Consider the following 26673-nt stretch of genomic DNA (forward strand, 5'->3'; position numbering starts at 1 on the left):
AGTAAACACACACCAGATACATTTAATTAAATCACTAAATGGAGGTTGTAAATGCACTTAATGAAAGTCACCTCTTTAATGTATGGAACTGAAGTGACAGAGATGTGGTGACAAAGCACCTGAGTGTGAGTTGGGGACAGTGAAGGCCACAAAGGAGCTTCAAGTGGTTGCTGAAGACTTTGTCCAATCTGACCATGCCCTGTGTCAATCCTGGTAGGGCTCAGTGGATTTTTTTCTTAGGTTGTTAAATGCCTTCAATGTATCTGTCTGCTTGGATAAACAAATATTTCTTCAGCTGTTCTAAATGAAGAAATGTTTCTGTGGCCTCTGGGAGTTTACCAACTGCAGGGGTTTCACAATTGGATTATTGGCTTGTAATGGAATTTCAGTGAAATAAAATGGAGACCACAGAAGAAACAGTATGGAAAGCTTTTTTGGAAGATAACTTGAGAGGCAAGAAGGGACAACTTTTGGAAGAGATTTGTGTTGTATTTCTAAAAAATATGGGAGTTTTGTCAGCATCTCTCTGTTCTCAAGACATAATTTTGAAGAATCTGATTTATCACCTTCCTTTCCTTCATCTCTTCTCTTGATATTTTTTAAATGCCTAAAAGTCTCTGTCTCACTTGCCTTGGCTGCTAGCCAAGTATTTAGTTCAGAATTTATCCAAGCTTTTGTCCTTGTGCCAGCCACATTGTCACCCCTGGACAGGTTCTGGGCTTCCTGCAAGCTGCTGGAGCAGCAGGTGGGAGCAGGCTGAGCAGCAGCAGTTTCTCCACTTTCCCTGTCAGGCTTTGGTGAGAAGGTTCCTTCCCCCACCTCATCCCCAGGCTTTTCTCTGATGAGCTTTATAAATGTGAGATCTTGTCTGCTCTGGCATATTTGATGTCACCTGTGTCTGGAATTTGATGTCACTCATCTGAAGCACGTTCATGGCAAAGGGTTCAGCTTTCAAAGCAAGGAAACATAGAGGGAAGATTGAGCTTGCTCTGTGGTGCCCTTGCTGTGCTGAGAACACCACTAAAACTCTGAGCAGAATGAAGTCATTCAGTTTGTGTAGTGGAAAGGGTGTCTGTCAGCACCCAAACATTAAAGATTTCCTCTTAAAACAAGGTGCTTTCCAATCACAATACTTCCAGTAACAAGTGGGAAGAACACAGCCCAGAGTGATGGTTTCTGTTCCTTAAAGTTTCACTCAGCCTCTAAAATCAGGGATTGCTCTAATGTGATGCTCAGCACTTGCTTTCCCACTCAGCATACAAAGCTCTGGGTTGATTTTCAAACATCTTTTGGGATAAAGGCTTCATTGCCCATGTTCCTCTTGGCATCTGTGTCAACTGTTCATAGCAAGCAGTGAGCTTCCAGCAGGGAATGGAAGAGTTCTTGGGTTTCAGGGATGTGATCTCCAGTTGGATCAGGGCAGAAAAGGCCATTGAGGAGGCTTGGGGTGCTGCAGTATCCAGAGGTAGAAGCTCAGGACCAGAGACACAGCAGAAGTCTCTGGTCAGAAAGTCAGAAGTCTTCTGGGCACAAAAAGCTTGGAGCAGATCTCCCTGACTTGCAGACTTAGTCATTTTGTTGTGGCTTTGTGCAGCAATTGGAGGCAATTTTTTTTCCCACCATATTTCTCAGGACACCCAATTCACCCCTGCATAGCATTAATCAGAAATATTTTTATAGATCAGCCACTTGAGACCAAGGTCTGAGTCCATGCTATAACCTAATATAATTGAGGTCATTTTCCTTTCCTATCTTTGCTGGGGTTTTTTTGCTTGGCAGTTTATACTTGCCAGCCAGTTTTTTGTGTGTTCATCAATTAGAAATCCTTTAGCAAGAAATCTTTTAAAATTTTAATTCCTTTTCACTCTGAGGGGCAAAGTTGCCTGTGCTTTTATCCCTGTTTTTAAAATTATTATGTTATTGTTTTGTTGTTGAGCTGTACTAGAAGCATTTGAAATACATTCCTGTTGCACACCCAGTCCTAACACTTCACCTTATTTCACTTTGCAAAAAGCCTGTGCAGGTGCTTTAACAGGGAGCTTGGATTTGTGTCCCAGGTTTGCAAAATCCAGTCCTCACAGGCCTAAAAAGTGAAGTTCAGTCACCAGCATTGTGGAAAGTTCGTCTTTTAAATTATTTTTTTTAAATTATGTAGGCTCTCACTATTTCTACTGAAGGCTTTACTTTGGAGTTTGATGTGCAGGAGGGGAAAATGAGGGCAAAAAAATTAAATGAAGTTGTGTTCATTTGGGAATCCCTGCCAAGGCCAGGCCAGCTCCAGAAAGTCTCAGAAAAGAGGGATTGTGCCATGGGGATTGATCCAAGGGCATGGTTTCTTACATCTGGCATTACATTTCAAGTTGCTGGTTGAGCTCTCAGTGTTCAGATTTATACTGCTTGGGGTTTTTCCAAATCCCTTTCTCCCTCTGGTGAGAGGAGGAAGCTGTGGATGGGGCAGGTGTAGGATTTCAGCTCCATGATAGGGGGGGAACATCTCAGGAGTGCTCAGTTCAAGCAGGTGATGTTTAGTTGGTGCTGTGCCATGGATGATATTTTATTTCTTTTGGTATCTCATGAGGAGATGGTTTGAAATGTGACTCATTTTCTCTTGGGATCACTGTGATGCAGCTGGCAAGATGTTCTTGGGCAGGGTGGTGAGGTGTGACACTTCAGCTTCTGAGGGTCTACTCTGTATTTGCATTTGGGTATTAGTTTGGAACCTGAGACAGTTGTAATTGTCATGGTTTATATATATATATATATATATATATATATATATACTTAAATCCCCTATTTTTAGGAGGGTTTAGGTATATATATATATTTATATATAAGTATATATATAAGACCATCCCCTGATGATCATTATTCCCTTTATGTCAGGGCCACTCTGTTGTTATGGAAGCCCCCTGGGTAATTTTGGGAAGGTTATCCAATTTTTTTTCCTGCACTCTGATCAGCAGGAATTATCACTATAATTTGCATTTGGGTATTAGTTTGGAACCTGAGACATAGTTGTAATTGTCATGGTTTTTACATATATATATATATACACACTTAAATCCCCTATTTTTAGGAGGGTTTAAATATATATATATATATATATATATATATATATATATATATATATATATATTTTTAGGAGGGTTTATATCAGTTTAATGACATTTATTTGAGCATTCCCTGGTAGCTCAGTTGGCACACACACTTCTGTGTACACATCCTCCCAGAAATGTATTGTGGAAGATGCTGAAAACATTGATTAAAGGGAACCTGCAAATCACACCCAGTATAAAGGATATTATGCCCCTGAGACTTCTGAAATCCCAGGCTGCAATCTTTTCATTTCCCTTTGAATAAATGGTATTTAAGTGGGTTTACTGTGCCATTTTAGCATGGGTAATGGTGTTTTTAAAGTGGATCTTGGAGTTACACTCTGTTATTGTATATCCTGGGTCTCACCTGCAGGTTTTCAGCTCCATGTCTTGCTTTTGTTGTGGTGGGGTCTGGAGGAGATGCTCCCATCTGCTCCAGCTGTGGAACACAGTTACCCACAGGTCCTCTGGATGTTGGCTTTGTGCTTTTGTACAGCTTAGCACTATTTAAAACATCCTTCACATTATTGTGAAAGGGTGGCCTTATATTTTCCCAATTATTGTCTTTAGGAGGATAAAAGAGTGATGGTAGGTTACTGCCCAAACAGTACCAAGCAGTGCTAGAAACTGATAGCAAACCACTTGTGATTCTGAGCACTAAGCATTTACAAAATATTTATGGAAAAAAGAAAATAATTCCTGGTGTTCTAAAAATTACAATTAAATAGCCCTGAATAGGAGCTGGTTTCCTACCCCTGAGTGTGCAGGGGATGTCAGTTTATTGCCTGTCTGCTGTGAATTTGCAGCCTGGCAGGTGATGGAGCTTGCAAATGAATTTAATCACTGGCCACAAACAAATCTGTTTGCAGGTTTCCTGGCACTCAGGTGGAGGGGAAGATGCTCATCTTCAGGTGAGGCAGGACCCAGGAGGGTCTCAGCTTGTGCTGCTTTGTTGTCTGGTTTGTATTCCTTAACCTGAACATTGGGGAAACATCAAATCAAGAGTTCTCTTGCCCACACCAGTCCCTCTCCTCTGGATTCTCTTGCCTGAGCCTTTTTGCTTCTAAACTCTCCCTCCCTGCTGCACTTTTTGCATGAACATCAGTGATAGCAGCTCCCTGGCTTCCTGAGATAAATCAGAAGGCATTTGAATAACAGGAACAGAATTCTGTGCTCAGTTAACAAATAGTTTTAAATTAAAAAAAAAAATATTAAAAGCATTATTTAAATCTCTGAATTATTTAAACCTCATTTTTAGGAACAGGAAGACCCACTTTATCACCAGGCTCTTTCAAACCCTTGGCAAACTCATGACCTGACCTCTTTGCACCCCCTGTCTGCCAGCAGAGGTGCCAGAGGATGTTAACAAAAGCTTTGTCAATTTTTACACCATGGGGCCAAAGCCACTTGGGATGGTACCAAAATTCACCTGGCAGAAAATAGCAGTTGGTGTATGAAGGACACCAACCCCCTTTTTACAATCCATGTCACACAGAACTTGTGCTGTTCTGAGTGGAAATAAAGAGGAAAAATTTTAAAAAGTCATAAATGTTAAAATTAATTTCATCCTTTGTCTTATTTGTGCTAATTTCTGTGTTGTGTGTTAGTTTTCTTGAAACAAGTGTCCAGATCAAAGGCAATTCTTCATAACTAAGACATAACACTGGAATCAGCATATCTGCAGCAGGCTTGGAATTTTTTCCTCTTAATTATTTTCAGAGGAAGGCTTTTTATGTCAAAGAAGGCAAAGCTTTTGAAGAGGCAAATGGAGGAAGAAGATATGTGTGTTCTGTATTTTGTTGGCTGTAGCAACTAGTAAAATTAATAGGTACTGCATGAAACTAACAATTAAAGTAGAAAAAGAAATGAAATCTGTATCCTGGACAAGTGTCAGGGTAGAGGCATCTTTCTGTATCATCTGTACTGGCAGAAAACCAGAGAAATCATTCTGAGATGGGCAGAATTATTGGTTGATGTGTGCTTGTTATAAAGATGCTTCTTAGGCTCTAATTTTGTCCAGTTCTGATGTTTGAGGTTTAAAGCAGCAACTGAGAAGTTACTAATCTACAGCACAGAAGTCCATTTGAAAGGCCTTATTAAAAGAAAACCACCCCCAAAAATTATGATTTATTTGACATGATTAGTTCTTAAATTCAGGTTGGCTGCTCCTGATGATCATTATTCCCTTTATGTCAGGGCCACTCAGTTGTTATGGAAGCCCCCTGGGTAATTTTGTGAAGGTTATCCAATTTTTTTTCCTGCACTCTGGTCAGCAGGAAGCTGTTTGCCAGTCCTGGTTCTGCTGGGCCAGGCAGGTGTCACAGAACCAGCTTCCCAGGGCAGTGAGAGAGGGGAGGGCTTGGCAGAAGTGTGACAGCCACCCTGCTCTTGGGATTTCAAAGGGCCAAAATCCTTCTGTAGGTTGAGTAACAGAGCCTTGCTCTAAATCCTTACAACCTGACTGTTTAATTATAGAATGGGTTGGGCTGGAAATGACCTTAATAATAATCTTGTTACTGAGATGATGCATGGGCAGGGACACTTCCCACCAGCCCAGGTTGCTCCAAGCCCCATCCAACCTGGACTTGGACACTGCCAGGGATGGGGCAGCCACAGCTTCCCTGGAAAACCTGGGCCAGGGGCTCAGCACCCTCACAGGGAAGAATTCCTCCCCAGTATCCAACCTAAATCTCCCCTCTTCCAGTTTGAAACCCTTCCCCCTTTGTCCCATCCCTCCAGGCCCTTATCCAAAGTCCCTCCCCAGCTTTCCTGGAGCCCCTTCAGCCACTGGAAGGTGCTCTAAGGTCTCCCTGGAGCTTTCTCTTCTCCAGGGTGAGCACCCCCAGCTCTCTCAGGCTGTCCCCATAGGGCTGGTCCAGCCCTCTACCATCTTCATGTCCTCCTCTGAACTCACTCCACAAGCTCTATATCCTTCAGTAGGTTTTTAAATTCTTTTTCTGTGTATCAAAATTTTGGATGACTGGTCAAGAGCTCTGCCTTCTCTGCTCTTACCTGAGCTTGGTGTTGCAGTTGTCACAATTCTTAAAAATTGAGGTGGTGATGCTTATGGTTAAGGAACTCTTCCATCCTGCAGGGAGGAGGTCCCAGCACAGTCTGTGTGCCAGGAGGGAACAGCAATTGCTGCCAGTGGCTTCAGATTCTCCTGTCTGCTGCCCTGGGGCTGACTGGAGGTGTGCAGCACCTGCAGAATGTTGTGGGACAGCACTGTGCCTAGAAAGCTGGGAGCTGATGCAGATAATTTCTGAAGTCAGGCACAGCACTGGTCAGGGAGGTTTTGCTCTTAGTTTCAGGACTTGGATCCAAATCACTGATGTGCCCAGGTCAGATGAGCACATTGCCAATTTCCCAGTTTTGTTAAAGTAAAACTCAACCTGTGCTCTAGTTTGTTTGCTATGAATTCTAACAAGGTATCCCACAGCTTGCTTGGCAGTTAAAGAAAAACAGAGACAAAGGAAATAAACATCAGTGAGAGCTGGTACTGAGCACACCCAGTCCATCAGGAGAAAGAGATTTTTGTCCCTAAGCCTATTGTCATTACATCAGCAGTCCCAGTCTCTGGAGTCTGTGCCACATGAGGAGCACTGGGGGGGATTGCAGGAATTATTGTGGCCTTTCAAAGCAAGCTACTCAGCCTCCTAGAACAGCTTGATCAGGTTTTGGATCAGTGATGTTACAACCTCTGGAGTGCAGAAAATTACTGAGGTGGGATCTCTCTGATTGTTTCCTAAACGACCAAGTGTGTCTGACAGGGGAATGAAATTATGTAGGGAGAAAATGGCCCAAATATCATGTTCTTTCCACTCTAGGACCACTCCAGGGCCAGGTCCTCCTCAAGCTCTTCTCAGGATGATTTCCACCTCCTCAGCAGGTGATAGCAGAGGGCTGCAGTGTGATTTGAGACTAAAACAAGAATCTGTTGTGCCAGTGACAGATGCTAAGCCTGTGATGTCTAAAAAGTCATCCCTACTTTGTAGCTCCCTGAAGATGTCTCTTCACCTCTGAATAAATTACTGACTAATTAAAAAAAAAAAAGCTGCAAACTTTTTTCTTTTTCCCAAGAATTTCTGGATTGAAACCAGCCAGATTTTCATTTCTCTTTTGCAGCCAGGGATGCCAGAAGTCCAGCACTGAGCAACTGCTCTTCTGCTGTGCTTGATGTCTTCAATATCTTGCCAATTAGTAATTGTAACACTGACTTTGTAAGTTGCTTTCCACAAACATAATTTGGCCAAACTCCTGCATACTCAGCTTCATGAAAATGAGCAGGAAATCTCTTCCTACCACACAATCTTTTGTTTGCACCCTAAGATACAGACAAACCTGCAATTATTTTGCCTTGGGTGTGTTACCTCACCACCAAGGACTCCCTGATTCACCCCAGAAATATCTGCCCTGCAGTGCCAGGTACTTTGGTTCCTTTCTTTGGTGTCTGTTATTCAGGCAGTTATTGCCATTTATTATATATATGCCACCCTATTCTTAGGGAATTAGCATGGTTTCCTTTTTTTTTTTTTTTTTTTTTTTTTTTTCCCCTGAAGTTAATGGCTGATTTGAGCACAGTTCAGAGTAAAAGTTCAGGGAAGATCTAAGAGTAGCTGACTGCAAGGGCTCTCTCCTTTTCCACAAGAGTGAGTTATTTGTGTAGGACACTCTAGAGCTGTTGGCTGCTGTGGGAAGACCCCCAGACCCAGTAGCAAATTTTGTCCCCAGACTTGGGAATTCATGTTGAGCATCCCACCATCTCTTCTCCACCTCCATGTGACTGATAGCTCAGTGTCCTGATGCTACAAGCTAGTCCTATAAATCAGGGGTTTTCATTAATTAATCAAAGTGCAGATACAGATACAATGCAAAATTCATGTGGACTACTTCTATAGTTATGGAGAGTTTAAGAGGTACCTAGATCAATTTTTTTTTTAAGTGTTTAAGGCTTCAAAAAGCATAAGGTAGGAGGAATGCATGTAGGCTGAAGATGCTAATTCTTAATTCTCTTTACTGTTCTTAAAATTGTTTGTGTGTGCCTTTTAACTTTTAATTTTATCATTGACTTAAAGACAGAGCTAAAATGAGTTGGACACAGCACAGCTCAGAAGTGGAATAGAAATTCTGGAGACACAGAGCAGGGAGCCTGGTGCTGGGCAGTGTCATCTGTTGCAGTGAGGAAAAAATGGTTGTCATGGTAAAAATGATTCATTTCATTTCATTTGCCAAACTATTTTAAGCCTTGCTCTTTCTGTAGTAAGAGATTGAGGCAGGAGACACTGCCCCTGAGGTGAGTGAAGTGTGTCCAGGTGTGCTTGCATTCATGTTGAAGCTAAAAAGGCTTAGGGAGGGGCTGTGTGTCAGGAAACCTTTGCCCAAGGCAGGTGTTATTTTGGGGAGATGGTTTGTGTCAGGTGAGTGCTGTGGCTCTGCACTGTCAGTGCTTCACTGAACTCCTTTGGGGGGCTTGGTTCAGTTCATCTGTCTGAGCTCCTGTGCCATTTATGGCTGTGAATCAGAGCTCTCCTCTCAGTTTTTGCTCAGACTGAGCTGTTTTTCTCCCACGTGTTCTCCTGGTACCCAGTGATGTTCACATCGTTTCTATTCCTGTGTGGATTTCATTCTTATGCCTTTGTTGAAGCTTAAATGTTTTATTCCAAGTTGGATAATCAATCCCTTTGGATAACCCAGCCCTCTGATGGCTCAGTACATTCCCATTGGACACAAGAGGGAAATTTTTCCCCATGAGGATAGTCAGACATGGGAATGGTCTCCCATTCCAATGGTGGATTCCCCCACTTTGGAAAAACTTTGGAAAATTTGAAGACTCAGGTCTCTGGGGTGCTGAGACATCTCATAAACAGTATCAGAAGGGTTGGAGCAGGGGATCCTTGAGATCCCTTCCAACCTGGCAGTCTGGGATACTTGAGGGAAGTTCCTGGGTGGAAATAGCAGTTTAGAATACACCCATCTGCAGCAGCAAATTTGCATCTTTAGGAAACTTTGTTTGTTTGCCATTGGCTCTTCTAAAGGTAACTTCAGGAAGTTTTCTCTGTGTAAATCATCACATCTCTGTGGTAAAACCTTGTTTTTCTTTTACAAACATGATTGTTCTTAATATCAATGAAAAATGATGGGGAGATTCTTCAAAGCCTGCTTTGAATAGAAGCTTTTCTTTGGCTTAGTCAGATTTTAATTTGTAAGCGTGTAAATGGGATAAGAAATCCCTAATTATAATTTAATAATGTGTTTGAAGAATCTTGTTACAATAGGCTTCTGTAGAATAGAGTGTAATAGAGCTGGTAGTGCTGCAAGAACTCTTTTATTTTCTGGGTTGAATGCTGGGTCAGTTAGAAGCTGACTTACCTCTTGTCATACTTCACAAGAGCCCTGTACCCCAGCTGCCTTCTTCTTCAGACTCTTTGAAGCTGACCCTCCTTGATGGGACTTCACCCCTCAGACTTGGGTGTTTCAGCCTCCATTTGGGTCTGGGACCTGAGAGCACTGAGCTCCCTGCCCCAAATTTCTGTCTGCAGGGAAGGGAGCAGAGTCAGCCCAATGGGCCATCCCCACACCTGGCTCCTCTGCTTTTCTGTTCTCCTGGGGCTGGGAAGGAGAAGAGTATCTTGTTGAAAGACCCCAGGACTTTGCTGTGTTCTCATCATCTTTTCTGTACCAGCTGGGAAGGTGCTGGAAGGTGCTCCTTAGTGTGAAATGGGAGGGGCTCCATTAGCACATTGCTAGCAGACATTTATTTGTTAATTAAGCAGAAAGAGTCCTCTGAGAGGGTGGTGGGAAGTAGAGGTTTGTGCTAAAAAAATTAATCTGCATGGTGGTTGGTGCCTGGAACTTTAATCTGTGGGCATTAATATAACCCATCAGCTGTCAGAAAAGTGACTTTTGAAGATATATTTAACTGCTGAAGTTATTGGTGCTTGGCAAAACCACAGAGAGTGTCTCATCCTGCACGTTTTACTGGGTTGCAATGTGTTTTCCCTGAAGGAAAAATAGGAAATCAGCAGCTGAGCCAGAAATACCCTGCAAGTTGTGTGTCTGTTCCCTCTCCAGCCTCAGGGCCATCCTCCCTCCTCACTCTTAGAACCTGCTCCTCCTCCTGCCCCTGCCCTGGGCTTTGCTGCCAGAGCCCCAGCTGCAGAATCTGTGGGAGCTCCACGTTTCATTTTAGCAGAGGGTTTGTTCTGGGGGTCCTTTCTGAGGTGCACTTTGGAAATCCTGCAAACCCCGTGCAGCTCATCCAGCATCAGTCCAGCAGTGTGAGGGAGGAAACCTTCTGCCCAACTTCTGGGCTTCTGCATGCAGGATTCCAGGCTCTGTTGCTATGGAGACTGAGGCTCATGGCAATAAGCATCCTCCCCAAGTGCATCATTAATGCTGCCGTGTAATTAGGGGCTGGGAATGGACCTGGAGCTGTGACTTGTCACTGATCTCAGCTCAACCCAGCTGAGATTGACCACAGGAAGCAGAGCTCCTGCCTTTTGTCACCCAGTTTGTGCACTGGGACTTGCTGAAGGACCAGCTCTCTGGTTTGCTACAAAATCCCAGGTGCTGCCTCGAGGTGGATCCATGAAAAGCTCAATGGGGGGTTGGGATTGGCAACATGCTGGGTGGAATGGGGCTAGGAGAAGGGATCTGGGGAAATACTGCTCTGTGGCAAGGGTGTAAGGCATTGGGGAAGATGTTAGGTGGGACTGGCTGCCAAAAGGCACAAGGAGGTGTTAATTTGTGAACCTTTGGTCCAGGAGCTTGTCTGGAAGGCAGGCACCAAACTGGCCCTGTGTGAAGTGCCCACTGCCAGGGGCTGTGTGTGTGAGCTCAGAAGTACTGAGACACTCAGGGGGGCTGCAAGGGATGTGCCTGCTGCCAAAAATATCACTAAGGAGAGGCCTAAACTAGTTGTTTATGTGGGAATCATGTCCCATAGCTGATGGTGGGAATGATAAATATCTTTGATTGAGGGCACAGGCTGAGACCTGAGTTACCTGTGAATCAGTGTGCTGGAGGGCAGCATCCCTGCTTGGGGTGGAGGTGCTAAGACATGGATGGGATCATGGGGGGAAACTGAGCTCTGCCCTGGAGAGGTGGGTTCTGACTTCCTTCTTCTCAGAGATCCTGCACGATGCTGCTTGCATTGGGAAATCTGTTTTTTTCTGTGGGTTTCCCTCCTTTTGTTTGACAGCTTGACACAGGATTCCTGGTCAGGCTGTGGAAATACTGAGCACCCATTATAGCAAATGAAGCCAGTAAAAATGTCACTTTTGAATTACAAATGCCACTTTTGTGTCTTGAAAAATAAGATCCAAAGTATCTCAGGCTGGTGGAGACAAAATTAGAGGATATATTTGGCCTTGTAAATTGACAATTAAGTGCCTTTTGTGTCAAAAAGCTGTTCCTGAACATAAATGCATCAGTACTTATTCCAGACAGAAATATAACAGACAACTACAGAAAGGCCTGTGAAGAAATTAATAATTTCATCTTCACAAATCAGTTTATCTTGCAGAATGAAAGTCCTTCTGCCACCCATTGAGCATCAAGGAGAAAAGAAGTGCTCAAAGCTCTGTTTCTGAAGAGTGTGGTGCCTGGGCCAACTCAGTGGGTCTCATGAATATATGAGATGTAATCCTTAATTTCAGGCTATCTCACATGCACACAGAAAGGGGTTGAATAAAGATTATGATCTTAATTAGGAATTTTTCATGTTTGAAGTGCTTGTCTTAGCAACCTAAGTGATCTTGCACTACATTTTGTTTCATGTCCATTGGGGCAGAAGAGAGATGCTACAAGTATCAGTCTGAACATTCTCTACAAAATTTGGTAGCTTGGCTTTCAACTTTCCCTGATTTGTCCAGACAGGTGGAATCCACAGCAGAATCAATTATTAGCAGCAAGATCTTCTAGCAGTCTCCTTCACAAGGAAAGGCAGACATGGAATTTGGGTCTGCAGTTCATTAGGATTTTTGTCAGGCTCCCAGGAGAGAACCAGCTCAGCTCCAGGAGTCTGGGCAGGGAACATCAGCACTGTAATTGCACTGAACACCCAGTGTTCAGCTCCCAGAGCTCAGGGGGTTATTTTCCTACTCCAGGCTGTAATGGTGCAGAAACCACACAAGAAAAATGGCCCTGGGTATGTCCTTTCCTGCTCCTTAGCATGAACAGGATTTTGCCTCCTTGTCTGTCTGATAGGATTTTCTTCCACAGCCTCCTCCCTCCTCTCCCAGGCTGCCATCTGCATCTCCCCCCACACCTCTCACCTTTTCCTGCTTTGCTCCTGTGCTCAGTTAAGTACCCAGTGTGCAGCTGAAGATGCTGTAGGAGGTGAGCTCACACTGCCAAAGATATTTCTGTTTCTCTTGCAGAATTTTCTGCTTTTCTCAGCATAGGAACAGCTTCAACCAGCCCCAACAAGTGAACTGGAGGAAGGAAATAAAAGGGCAAAATACCAATATTTAGGTTTCTTGTACTCTCCTGTACAAAAAGACAGCTGAGGTGCCAAGTCCTGCCTGATTAATTCAGAATACAGGAGGGCAGCAGCAGCTCATCTGAGATCACACAAAGCAAAGGACAGCAGGAGTCTTTTCAAAGGTTACTGCAGTTTCTTCTCACTCTGGGAGGTGATTAAGTTGTGGAAAACACCATTCACTGAGGCACCTGTGTTGATGGCTAAAAAAAGAATATATTTAGCATTTGAAAGTGGAATTTTTGTCCTTCCTGCATGTTAAATGACACCATTAAATCCCAAATGCATTTCTGCTGATGTTAGGTGAGAATCCCCGTGCTGTTCTCTCTCTCCTGTGGAAACTCTGGAGTTTGATGCTTCTCTGAGCATTATGGGCAGAGTTGCAGCACGGGTTCCCTGGTGGAATGCTCTCCTTTACAGACCAATATTAAACCACACGCAGGAGCACATGTGGAGAGATGAAAAAGGTGCATGATGCAGAAAAGCAGGAGGCACTCTGCTCTTTTGCTCTTTCCTGGGAGGAAAGAAGGGACAGGGAAAGCAGAGTGCTTAATCTTAAAAGTGATGTAAAATCTCCAGGGTGACAGCAAGTGCAGCAGTTGCTGTAGAGAAGCAGAATGGCCATTTCACTGCCTGGACCAGACAATCTGGCAGAGACCTTCCCCAAGAGGAGTTTAAAATGTGTGAAAAATTAGTTTACTTTTTATTTCAAGCAGTAAAAAATCTCATTGCCCCGTGAACAACTTTTTCTTCTAAACTGTATTAACTGGGTCAAAGCTGCTAATCCAGGTCAAGCCAGGCTGAAGTCTTTGCATCCTGAGTAATCTCTACCTGCTCTCCTTAGAGCACCCCAGGCTGCTGGGTGGGATTTCCTTAGAGCACCCCAGGCTGGAGGTTGGAGCTGGGGAGGGGTGGCTGCTGGGGACAGGCAGGCCAGGAGTGCCACCGTGTGGTGCTCAGCCTCAGCGGTGCCTGCAGTCCCCATCACAGGATCCCAGAATCGTTGGAGAGGAGCTCTGAGACCCTCAGGTCCATCCATCACTGCCTGCAGACTCTCCTTAGGGCAAAGGGATTTGCTTTAAAGACAAGTATTGGAGCAAACCTTTCTTCTCCTCTCCCAGGCTCAACTTCACTCCTCTCTCCTCCTCAATATCCTCTGCAGCTCCCTTTAGGAATAATTCTACAAAATTACATGTATGCAGGGAGGATGCAAGTGATAAATCTTTTAGTTTTTCAAGCCTAGCTCAGGTGTTAACATCTAGGAGGAGGAACAGGGGACACCTGGGATGTGCTTCTGCAATCCTGGTTATTATAAAGACTGTGTCCCCACTGTTCCTCCTTACAGACCTTGCTTCAGGAGTGTGTACAAGTTTTTTATCAGCTGTGGGAAGCCAGAGGTGTAGCTTGTTTTCCCAGCATCCAGGACCACTTGGAAACTTTAGTTTAGCACAGGAGAGAGAAGGGTGGATCTGAGCCTGGAGTTTTGCTTAGCCAGTGGAGCTGCTACACCCCTTGTACCTTCTTGAGATTGAAAAGCTCTCTTCTGCCCTGGTGCTCCTTGGGTTTGATATAATGCAATGCACTGGAGGGTGACTTCAGTGTTGTGAGCCAGGCAGGACTTGCAATGCTCTGAAATCCCTGAGAACACAATTTCTCTTTAAGTTCACAGCAGTGCTTCTCTCTGAATCCAGACTTTTTTAATCTCCCTCAATTACAAAGTATTTAGGATGTTCAGATCTTGTAGGATCTGAATTTAGTAGTACCTGAGACACAACAGCACTGCAGCAAAGGCTTCCCTGGTGTTTTGGGGCCAAGGCCTGGCTGGCTGGGGCTGGGAGCAACCTGGGGCAGAGATATTAGAACCAGATGATCATCAGGGTCCCTTCCAACCCAACCCAGTCTGTGAATCTTTGAGTATCACTCATTATTAGCCAGTCACCAATCTCAGTCTCAGCTGATGAATTAAGGACTGACTTCCATTAAGAAAGAGCTTTGCTCTCCATCCTTGTGTCCTCACAGAAAAGAGATGACAACTGAAGGAGTGGAAGGGACTGCTAAATGCTCTTTGCTGGCATGTTGCTGTTGTGAAGAGGTGAACCCTAGAGATTTTATTGAAAAAACTTGCAAATATTTCCTCCAGTACAGAAAAGAGGATGTCTCCAGGTACCTCTGCATTGTGCAGTGGTGCACAACCCAGTGACCTTTGAGCCAGCACCAACACAGACAAGCCAAGCACATCAGCACAAATGAACCCAGCTAAAAGAGGGGACACCGTGTGCTGCTGTGTCCCTCCTCCTGTTACCCCTCACCAGTGCTCTGCCAGGTGGCTGTGGTGGCATCAGGCCCTATTGCATGGTGTTGAGTGCCCTTTGAAGGCTGGTGGTTGAGATCATAGAATCATAGAATCCTAGGGGTTGGAAGGGACCTCGAAAGATCATCTAGATGTTGGATTCAGAGAGGTTTTTGTTTGAAGTCCTGAATGGATATTTTACTGCCTAGTGTGTTCCTCCTTTTTTTTTTTTTTTTTTTTTTTTGAGCTGTTCTACTTTTCATAAATAATAGTGTTATAACCAGGCCATTCATTCACTGAGGTGATGGGACACCTGGGGATTTGAATCTGGGTTCCTCACATCCCCAGTGATGTGCTGAATGTTACCTCGTGTTTGGCTTTGTTCTCTTTCACTGGAAACTCCATCTTCAGCCTTTTTTACAAGCCAGGTAACTCCTGTATGTTGAAACTCATCACTGGTGTCATCAGAAGCAGGTGCAGGGCCTGAGGTTGGCAGCAGTGTGGGCAGGGAGGATGCTCACTGCTCTTCAGCATCTCCTCAGGAGAGCTCTGGCAGGACTGAAGTCACAGAGTAGAATTAAAATGCTGCCTGGAATCCAGGGCTGGGAATTGTGGCAACAGAAGCTTGCTTTGCCCTTCACAGGAGCTTAAGGATGATAAATGGAGCTGTGAGGGAAAGCCTGGGATGAAATGTGTGTTTGGTCCAGAGTGAGACACAGGCAGTTCTTCTCCTCCTTTTTCACATGAAGGGTGTGTTTGCTGCCTTTATCCCTGCAGGGAATAAATCAGCTCCAACTGGAGCTGCTCTGGCAGCTGAGGGTCAGTGCTGCTTACAATTCTTGCAGGAATATTTCTAGTCCATTCCTATCAGGTGTGATCAGACAGATTCTGATTTTCAAAGCCTTGTCTGTGTATGCTCTGAGGAGCATCTGATTCTGCATATTGCAGACTCCAGGGCTCCATCCCATTTTTGACTTTCAGAGTAAGGTTGAGGAAATGGATAAATTACCATACTCTGTATTCATCATCTGCAATGCTCCTGGCTTGGTGAAATGCAAAACTGCTAAATATAGAGCATGATAATTGAGGGGAATCATTACATGAACTCAGCTGCCTTACTCTAAGGCTTCCAGTGCCATCAGGAATGTCAGATTACAGGATACTTTTCTAAGGATACATTTTTGGGTAATGATAATGATATCTGCAATGTATTTTCAGATCTCCGTAAGAGCAAAATATTGTTTGGGAAAATGTTTTGGCCAGCTCCCTTTTTGTAAGGTTTTATTTCCAAAGCTCCTAAGAAGTCCCAAAGTGTTTTTTTAGAAAGGCCTTGCTTTTAAAATGTAGGTGATGCTGAGCCTAGACAGAGTGCTGCCTTAATTCTGGCTCTGGGTGGGGATCTCTTCTTGCCAGTGATTTGGGAAGACAAAGCTCCTCATCCTCAGCTTCCATGGGAATTAATGGAAATTGATTCTTGAGGTCCTGAAATTTCTTCAGGAATAAATTCCTGGCAATGTGTGCCCTTCTGTGGGTCAGAAACATCCTCTTGATCCTGGAGAATGCTGTGTGTCCTGTTGTTGATGGTGGGCAAGTGGTGAGTGATCTTTTAGGTGACAGATTTCATAGGAGAAGAAAAAGTTGTGCATCCAATATCCCTTCCTGTATTTAGCTCAACACACACAATTGTCTCTGCAAATTCCCTTCAGATCTGGAATGGTTTTGTCTTCAGTACAAATTCCAAATCAGACCAACCACTTGGAACACAGTTCTGCCCCAGCACAATTACACACAGCAGTGCTACAACTGCCCAAATAATTTCATTCTATCCTTATAAGAAAATAATTTCTTGAGGGCCATGTGTGCTCTTCTCCAGCACAGCTCTGAGGAAGTGATCTGCAAATCTTTTGGCCAGGAAGCTGAGCTGCTTCTTGACCATCCAGAGTGATTCCAAAGTAACTTCCAGCAGCCAGAGTTGGGCTCTTAAATGTCTGAATTCTGCAGAAACACCAAGTATTAAAAATAAGTAACAGTCTTACTATAAAAATGTAAAGTAAATGTAAAAGTGGAAAAAGACACTGCATAGTCCTTCACCTGCCTGTAGATACTGACTTTGGCATGAGAGCCACAAGGGGATTCTTGTATCTCTGAAGAGATTTCTTTAAACAGTTCCATAAACAGAGGCCTGGGAATTACTGATGATTCTACAGTCTTGCTTTTAGGAAGGAGAAGGATAAAGGGCAGTGCTTTGGGAGTGAGATCTCCATTATGGCTTTAAGTGATAGAAGAGCAATAGGCTGCACCCCCTGGGATTCCTGAGGAATTTATGTCTTTGGCTGACATGAAAATGACTGTTTTAAAATGGGAATTATTTAGAAAAGATGCCTTTAATAGGTGAGGAAATGCTTTTGAAAGGTCACTTGGCAGGTGCTCCTGGAAGGATGCAAACTCTTAGCCAAGACCAAGAGAAGCTCATGAGACTGGGCCCTTCAGCAGCAGGACATGTCCTGCTCAGAGCTCTGTGGGCCTGCACTCAGGACCTTGCTTTCTGACTTTTATTTACCACAGAGGGAAAATGTTTTGTCATTCCTGCTGCCTCAGGGGTCTTCAGATCTTCTCAGGTGCTTTCTGTACAAGTTCCCCAGTAGTTCATCTCCAGGCCAGCAAGGATTTCATGGTGTGTGTGATACTGAGAGCATCTTTTTCTGTTTTATCCTCATCTACCTCTCCCAGCTGGTTGTAGGACAGGGGGATGGAGGCAGAGTCTGAGAGGAGGAACTTTCCTTCCTGGAGCCAGTCCTTCACCACTCTCCTGAACAAAGGAAATGCCTACCTGACCCTGACTGCTTACTGGTGTATTTTACCCAAAACTTTGTGCTGGGGCTGCCCTAGCCCTGCAGTAACTGTCTTGACAGGTGACTCTGTGGCTGCCTTGGCGTCTTTTGACCAGGAGAGGGAGATCGTTTGCCGTTCATGTCCCCTCGTGGTGGGAACTGGAGCACTGAATGCTTTGTGCTTATCCCGACTCCATGGTTCCTGCAGAACCCTGTGTAGGCCTCAGTAATCGGGCCTGACTTCCTTGAATCTTATAATTTTCAAGTATTTTACACCTAAGATTTTAGTCCAAATTGATTCTTTGGTTTCAAGATCTACCATTCACCACCGATGAAAATATTTCATCAGTAAAGTGAAGGTTCCTTGTGGTCTTTTTGGTCTTTTCCATCCATCAAGGATTTCTCAGAAGCTTAGGGTCTGCAGCTCGGAGCAGCACCTTGTGCCACCCACACCGGGGCTTGCAGGGGCCCCCCTGGGATCTGATTGAACAGCTCACACATACTCCTGTCCTCAGGGATTCCCGACTCTGTTGGGAGCATCCCTCATGCTTTCCTGCACTCCTGGTCGCTTCTCCCACCCTGGAATCGGAGTCTCCGGGCCCTGCAGGTGGAGCGGCTGCCGGGCACTGTCCCTGGTGCTGTGGGTGCTGTCCCTGGTGCTGTGGGTGCTCTCTGTGGTGCCGTGGGTGCTGTCCCCGGTGCTGTGGGTGCTGTCCCTGGTGCTGTGGGTGCTCTCTGTGGTGCTGTGGGTGCTGTCCCTGGTGCTGTGGGTGCTCTCCCTGGTGCTGTGGGTGCTCTCTGTGGTGCTGTGGGTTCCCTCCCCGGTGCTGTGGGTGCTCTCTGTGGTGCCGTGGGTGCTCTCTGTGGTGCCGTGGGTGCTCTCCCTGGTGCTGTGGGTGCTGTCCCTGGTGCTGTGGGTGCTCTCTGTGGTGCCGTGGGTGCTCTCCCTGGTGCTGTGGGTGCTCTCTGTGGTGCCGTGGGTGCTCTCCCTGGTGCTGTGGGTGCTGTCCCTGGTGCTGTGGGTGCTCTCTGGTGCTGTGGGTGCTCTCTGGTGCTGTGGGTGCTCTCTGTGGTGCCGTGGGTGCTCTCCCTGGTGCTGTGGGTGCTGTCCCTGGTGCTGTGGGTGCTCTCTGGTCCTGTGGGTGCTCTCTGGTGCTGTGGGTGCTCTCCGTGGTGCTGTGGGTGCTCTCCGTGGTGCTGTGGGTGCTCTCTGTTGTGCTGTGGGTGCTCTCTGTTGTGCTGTGGGTGCTCTCCCCGGTGCTGTGGGTGCTCTCCGTGGTGCTGTGGGTGCTCTCTGGTGCTGTGGGTGCTCTCTGGTGCTGTGGGTGCTCTCTGGTGCTGTGGGTGCTCTCCTTGGTGCTGTGGGTGCTCTCCCCTGTGCTGTGGATGCTCTCCCTGGTGCTGTGGGTGCTCTCTGGTGCTGTGGGTGCTCTCTGTGGTGCTGTGGGTGCTCTCCGTGGTGCTGTGGGTGCTCTCTGTTGTGCTGTGGGTGCTCTCCGTGGTGCTGTGGGTGCTCTCCTTGGTGTTGTGGGTGCTCTCTGGTGCTGTGGGTGCTCTCCCCGGTGCTGTGGGTGCTCTCCCTGGTGCTGTGGGTGCTCTCTGGTGCTGTGGGTGCTCTCCCTGGTGCTGTGGGTGCTCTCCGTGGTGCTGTGGGTGCTCTCCCTGGTGCTGTGGGTGCTCTCTGGTGCTGTGGGTGCTCTCCCTGGTGCTGTGGGTGCTCTCCCTGGTGCTGTGGGTACTCTCTCTGGTGCTGTGGGTGCTCTCTGGTGCTGTGGGTGCTTTCCATGGTCCCACTTTCACCCCGTGTCCCCCAACCACACCAGAACACCTCTGGTGAGCGCTGCCAAAGGTGCCCGAAAAGGAACCTCTGGGGGAGCAGGAGGCTCTTGCCTTTGGGAGTCTCTCTGTAGCAAACCCCTCACCTTGCTTTTTCTGTCCTTACCAAAGAAATGGGTGCTGAGGGCAGAGCTTGGCTGGAGGAGGAATTCCATACAGCCTAGGAAATAATGCTGTTCTGTACCTTGCTTTGGTCAGATGTTGGCACCTCTGAAGTGATGTGGGTGGAGGGAGAGGCTCCCAAAGTAAAGCAACCTCAGCTTCCTTTGTTTAGTGAGGAAAAGGTGAAAACCATCTGGCTTAGAAGGAAGGTTTAATATGCTGATGTGTTTGATGTGGTTGTTTCATTGGGGAGTATCTAAACATAACCTTCAAGAGCTCTTTGAGAATCCTTAATACAAAATTTTAACTTCTGGTTTTTATAAACAAGTGGCAGCTGCATCTTCTTTTGTTGTAGACAGAGGAAAAATGTACTTGAAAACCATCTTAAGTGATAGACTTCTTTGCCATAAATATTTGAAGAAGCAACACATTAACTCTACTTATTTATTACATCAAACAAGGAAAAGAGAAAGAAAATAGGATTGTTGGTTTAGAGCAGGTATACTGGACTTGTGAAGGTTGTTCCTTAGGCACATGTATTTTATAAATACATCATTACATGTATAAATACCTGTATTTTATTAAATACATCATCCTTAGGCTGATGTATTTTAGAAATAGGGTAGCTGGAATCTTTCTTATGATTGGTTGTGTGCAGTCACTTTGGTTTTCACATCTTCTATTGTGGGCTAAACATTCAGGTCCCAAGCCTGATTATGGGTGGATTGGTGAGATGGAACCATATCATTAGTCCTGCTGTTGGTTAGGGATGTTAATTAGTGATGGAACAGCAAATGTAGAGTAGACAGAAACACAAAAGTGTATCATTTGGTCATATTCTTCTTCTTCCATACTTTGCAAACTTAAACTGTGAAAAGCAGTTGTTTATTTTTAGGTCATCTTTAATTTTGGAAGGCTCCTTTTGTGGCTCAGACAACTCCATTGATAAATGTGTATATCTTATAATACTTCTGTGAGCAGCAATCACTCAGGCCTTAGTCCTGATAGCTCTGGGCATGTAAATACTTAATTCAGAGTGGACAGAACCCTTTCAAATGAGAATCTGTGATCTGGCCCAACACTAGAGTGCAGTCTCACTTTGCCATGGAGCAGAAGAATGCTTAAGCAGAGCTGATCATGCACAGCATCCAGGTTGCAACTGAAAGGTTTTCAAGTGGGTGAGATCTGGGTCACACTGGTTTAGAAGCTTTCCCACACAGTGGCAACAAAGTCAGTTTGTCTGTCCAGGCATAATTATTTTCTATATTGTTATAACCTGTAAAGTTATTATTTGCATCACCCTGAAGTACTTAGCTTTGAGATAACAAAATTCTGGTTCCAGATCAAGAAATGTTCCTGTCCAATTGGTTATGCTACACCCAGCACTGCACTGCAGCCAGTATTGTCCCAGGATGATTTCTGAACCTCATGAACCTCAGCTAAGGTTGGGTTGGAATAAACAGTCCTTCTTTTGAATGGAAAGTCCTCCCCTGGTTTCTGGGAAAACAAATAATAAGGCTTTTTAGTCACAGATTGTAGGATTGTGCCATCGGGGACACAAGTGAAATATATCCAGGTATCTTTCAGCATTTAACTTGCTTTCTCTGACTTTTTCTCAGACAATTATTCTTCAGTTTGAACTATAGCCTGTCTCTCAGAGCTAATGGAATTCAGCAGGATTTGGCTATAATGTAAAAGCTCTGAAAAAGAGGTGGAAAAAGCCCTTTGGAGGGCAACCCAGATCCTTACATGGGAAGGCACTCAAGCAAAAAAAAATTAAACCACTTTTTATCATAAAAATCAAAAGATCTGAAGTTTTTTTTAGCTACTCTGTTCAGCTTTCTTGTCTTCCAACTAGAGAGAGTCCATCTGGTCCCCCAGGGGAGCAGGTACCCCCCTCTCAGGATGTGAGGAGTGTTCCCTCCTGGGGTTGGACTCTTTGTCCATGGCACTGGTGGTAGCTGGGGAGCAGGAGGATCAGTGCAGGCCCCAACAAGCTGCTCTTGGCTTTGAGTGGCCTCTCTCCTCTTGTCACCTGGGCAGAGACCAGATCAGCACCTACAGAATGTGGGGCCCAATGTGGGTGAGGAGCTGAGCCCCTTCCCAGCAGCTCCAGGGGCTCCAAGTGTGAGGAGAGAGGCTGAGGAACACACTGCTTGCTTTGGGAACCAGGTGTGGTGGATCTGCAGCACCTTCAGGATGCTCCCTCAGCACCTTCTTTGCTTTAGGAACAGGTTCTGTCCCTTCAGGACCAAACCCAAGCCCAGTGATCAAAGAGAGAGGGGAGGGCAGGGAGGAAGATGAGGCTCATTGCAGTGCTGAATTAATTGATTGTGTTCCTGATCCAAAAGATCAATGAAATGTCTGCTCTTGCCCTCTGTCAGCTATTGGGTCAGGTCCTGTTGGCCACAGTTAAAATGGAATGTCAGGATTTTCAATCAATATGGAAACGAAAATAAGCAGAGCAATATTTAGAATTAATGCAACTTAGCTGTCATCAGACAACTGCAAAAGGGGCACTCTTGCCAGAAAGGTCTCTCTCCAGTTCATTTAGGATCCTGAGGAAAAAAATCCACCTCTTGAATTGCCAGCTTTGGCACAGCTGGGATGTCTTTACTTCCCATGTGAGATATTCATTTACAAACGGAGGCACCAGGCTCTGAAGAGCTTTTCTAAATCCTGGGGCTGGGGTGCAGAAAGCTGATGATGCCATTTGCATTCCTTTGTCACAGCACAGCGTGGACACCAGTAAAAGGTGACTGCAGGGACTTTTAGGATTTGAGAATGGTAATTACTTTAATTCACCTTCTTTGCTGGTCTGCAAGCACTTGCCAGTGGTGATGACATTTTGAATGCGGAGCTGAGCTGCAGAACTCTGCCTTGATTTGTTGTGGATGCTGGAAAATCAGAAAGGTTTGGGGACTCAACAAGTTGATAGAAAGCAGCCAATGAAAGAGCAGCCCTGCTCTGGCTTTGAGGCATAGAGGCTTTTCCCACTCCATCTCTGCCTCCCTGACTTTTTAAAAAAGTCTGGGAAACGATGAGAACAGATTTGAGCTGCACTTTTTGGGGCTTGGTTTTAACTTGGTTTTGGCACTACCCACGTGATTTATGTGGAGAGAACCTCAGGTGTATGAGATGCACCCCTGTCACTGGGTGTGCTTTGAGGGAGGTGGTTCCTTGTGTACATCCTCTCGTGCTCAATTTCTGTTGATTTTCACCCAGAAGGTTTCTGTAGACAGCAAATCCCATCTCTCCACCTGAGAACTGGCCCAGTGCTGATCATAGCAGGGGCTGATAAAGCAGGAACTCCGTGTCTCAGCTGGTGGGTCAGCTTAAAACAACAAAACCTGGAGACTGGGAAACCAGGAGCTCAGGTCAGGAAGTCAAGGATTTACACCAGTGTGTAAACCAGGCAGATAGGAGTTGGAACCCCTCTGGAGAGGGTCCCCTGTGAGAGTAATCCCACAGGATTACTGTGCAGGTTGAAGTCTGTTAAGCTTTATTATCCCAAAAGGGAATATGTCAGAACTCACATATTAGGCATTTCTACATTCAGAGCTGATGATGATGAATCCTTTTCAGAGAAAAAAAAGCCAAACAACTTTTTCTGGTGCTGTGTTCTTTTTCTGTTCCTGCACATCTGCCCCCTCTCCCACTCCCCTCCCACAGAGAGCTTGTGGCAGCAGCACTCTCTATTCTGCTTTCCTTAGGTAGCAGCTTCACAATCCATTTTCTGTGTTTAGGGGGAAATTGCTCAGGCTTCATTTTTACTGAAGACATCTTAAAAATTTAATCTGCAGAATCTTAATTTTCATTAAGATTTGTATACACGAGGCAAGGACAAGACAGTTTCTGCTTTCTCTAGGAAAATCTTTCTTAAACCAGAACACTCTTTTCCTGCAGGGACATTTGCTGCCTCAAGTATCAAGTGATACACACTTGATGTTCTTCTCCCCAGACTGGATATGTGCTTTCTAAAATAACCTATTGAAAGTTACTTTTAAAATTTTTTTTCCCAACATGATGATGAAATATTTTTAGGTCTCTTTGAGATTAGGGGGAAAACGTTATAGGACGTAATGGTGAACTTACAGAACTGATCTGAAGTTTTTGATTGCCAGTGATCTTCTAAAGAATATCTGCTGTTTCATTTTGTCTTACTTAGCAGCAGTTGCTCAATTCAAGCATCTGATTTTTTTTCTCTTGTGTAGCCTGGGTCACAAAGTACATCATGTCCATTATTAACTTTTAAATTGAGTTTTCTGAAAGAATAATTATTTGAGACTGAGCCTGCATGTATCAGTCATCAGAAGTTTTTAATAATCATCGCTCCTAGAAACCCTCCTCTGTATCAAGCACAATTTTGTGCAGTGCAGCTCAGGATTTAAGTATTTACTGACTTAAAGAAACATTGAACCTAAAAAATCCCAAGACCAGGAAACGTGGGCGCCTGTGATTTGCTCTTAATTTCACATTTCTTGCTTTAGAACACCAGACTGGCACCAGTTCAGGCACTCAGTACCCTGCTACTCCTGACGTGTCCTTCCACTTGAGAAATGCATTTTTCATTGAAACCCAAACCAGCTGCCTGGCTGAAAGATTCCTCTATGAAAGTGCTTCAAGTGCTTGGTTGTTCCCATGTTCTTTTTGAGAACATGGTGTTTGGACTTTGTAAACTTCTGAAAGGGAAACCTTGTAATGAAAACACAAGACTGCTGGCATGGTTATTTCCATGGTAATTATAGATGGTTTTGGCCTCTGTGAAGTGAAAAAACAACCCAGGTTCTGTGGGTACAGAAATAACAGGAGGTCAGGGTGAGGCTGGTGTCACCCAAAGAGCTCCCAGGACATCTGGTCCTGCTTTGGGGGTGCTGAGTGGCAGTGAAAGTCATCGTGCTCAGGTTCAGTGGCCCTTCAGGGAAGTCAGGGAATAAACTGCAGTGGGAAAGCTGGCTCAGGGAATTGTTTCCTTGAAGTGGAGATCCTTGGTGCTGCCACCAGTGAGCTCCCAGCTCCCTGGTGTATCCAGGGTGGCTGAGCCAGGGATGCAAACAGCTCTGCTGTGTCACAGTCCTCCTCTCCTGCAGGACCTGCCTGGAAGAGGCTGGATCAGTGGTGCTGGAGGGAGCTGAAATGGGATCAGCTGCCTGCCAGGGACTGAGGCAAAGGCTGTTTGGATCTCCATGTGTCCTATTTTGATGAATAAATACTTGGTGCTACTGATGATAATTGTTACCCAGGGAGGGGGGACAGCTTTGATACTCTGGTTCTAGCAGGGGGATAAGCAGTGCGGGAATGTCAGACCCATCTCTCTCTGATACACAGGCTGTACATTAATGTCCCAAACCCAAATATTTGGGAGGTGGGGGAGCCTGATCAACAACGTGTTGTCTCTTTTGTCCCTGTTGATCCCCAGCTAGAATCATTCTCCATCTCCAGCACAGGGAGACTGGAGACTGGGATTGGAGACTTGTCTGGAGAAGCATCTCGGGGCAGTGAACGATAAGGAACAGGCACTCGTTCTGGGATTATTTTTTCGGGGTGGGATTATTTTTCCCTGGCTGGAGTTGAGCTGAGGAGGGGAGGCTGAGCCTGGATTACAGTGCTGCTTCCCCTCCTCCCAAGTGCCTTTGGTTCTGTGCTCAGCGCAGCTCTCCTGATGCAGCCTCACGTGGCTGCAGGGAGGCACAATGAGGATTTGGCTCTCCCCAGCCCTTCCCAGGCAGCTCTCCAGCCTGCCCGCAGGTGAGCAGGCAGAGGCTGCTCTCCCGGAGCTTTTCCTCCTGCTTTCTTATCCACCCGTTCAGCAGTAAGGGAAGAACCTGAGGAGGAACAGAAGAGAGGAGGTTCTGCTGGGCTCCGGCACCGGCGGTGGCAGCAGCAGCAGCGAGGCAGGAATCAGACTGCACCATTTTCTTCTCACCCTGCGTAAAAACGATGTGAGGAGCTGCCCTCCCTCCCTCCCCCCACCTGCTGGTGATGCTCAAGTGGAGCCTTCCTCCCTCTCAGAAGACGCAGCCTATCTGGAGGAATCCCAAAAGACCTTTCCAATTTGGAGATGTGTGTTTAAAGGCTGATTTTTCCCTTTCTTTTTCTCCCCCCTCCCCTTCCCCAGCAAAGTCTCCCCTCGCAGCCGCAGCCGAGCTGGAGCGGTCTCAGCTCTTTGCTGGCTGCTCTCTGGCAGGGTGTACGTGGCTGCCAACCCTTTAGCTCGGTGCCTCTGTGGCCGTGGCTCTCGTGCTTCAGACTTGTGGGTGCTGCAGAGGGCTGGAGCAGAGCTGTGACCTTTTCTGGGGTGCTGGAGAAGGAAGAGCGGATTACGCCGGGAAGCTCTGGCTCAGGGCCAGCGCCCTTGCGGAAAAAAACCCCACCGTAAATCACCTGGATATCTGCCTGTGGGGGAAAAGACTTCCTGGGAGCTCTCCTCTCCAAAATGGCTCACGCAGCCGCTTCCATTAAAAAAGTTCGGGAGTCTGAACTCGAAGAGAGGGAGAGAAACCTTGAGAAGGAAAGGAAAAGGCAGCGGAAAATCTCTAGGGCAGATCGGAAACGCAAGGTACGAGGGGAAAACCAACCCCTTTTTCCCTCTCCCTTCTCCCATACCCTTCCCCTCTCTCTCTGCAGAGCTTCCCAGGTGTTCCTTGCCCTGTGTAATGCTCTCCCTTTCATTTCCCTACCCTTTCGTCTCATATTTCCTATTTGCATCCCTCCTCATCCTCTTTCATCCCCACCGGGGAGCTGCAGGTGCTGCTGCTCATGGCAGTCCCAGTCCCCCAGGTCACATGCACATAAAGGTGACACACCAGGACTGCCACCTTCCCTTCATCCCTGAAAGGGCTGGAGATGCACAGCATCATTCCACAGCCAGGTCTTTCAAGCCTCCAGCTGACCCAAAGAAGTTGTCAGGGAGGGAGGTGGCTGTGTTTGTGCTTTGCAGTGTGAAGGTGCACATCTGTACTTCACAAGGGCCTTTCCTACCTTCCCACCCCCCAATTTCTCATTTTTAGGTCCTGTTCCCATCTCCTCAGCCCTGGT

At 45.9% G+C, this 26673-nt stretch overlaps 1 protein-coding gene across 22 annotated transcripts in view; it reads left to right on the top strand.

Annotated features, from left to right (window-relative positions):
• The window catches only part of ANK2 (ankyrin 2), a 301049-nt gene that overhangs the window by 113299 nt on the left and 161077 nt on the right, over positions 1–26673 (top strand). For 4 of the 22 annotated variants that reach the window (XM_071744114.1, XM_071744097.1, XM_071744100.1 and 1 more), the window contains exon 1: positions 25332–26194. The exons of 15 other annotated variants lie outside the window; for them this stretch is intronic. In XM_071744114.1, coding sequence (XP_071600215.1) covers positions 26072–26194 — 123 coding nt within the window. In that variant the 5' untranslated portion in view covers positions 25332–26071. Of the gene's footprint in view, positions 1–25310; positions 26195–26673 lie in introns of those variants that run through there. 3 more of the 22 variants (XM_071744064.1, XM_071744072.1, XM_071744112.1) reach the window with 2 other exon arrangements.

The sequence above is a fragment of the Heliangelus exortis genome, chromosome 4 (assembly GCF_036169615.1).
Source record: "Heliangelus exortis chromosome 4, bHelExo1.hap1, whole genome shotgun sequence".
NCBI classification, from domain to species: domain Eukaryota; kingdom Metazoa; phylum Chordata; class Aves; order Apodiformes; family Trochilidae; genus Heliangelus; species Heliangelus exortis.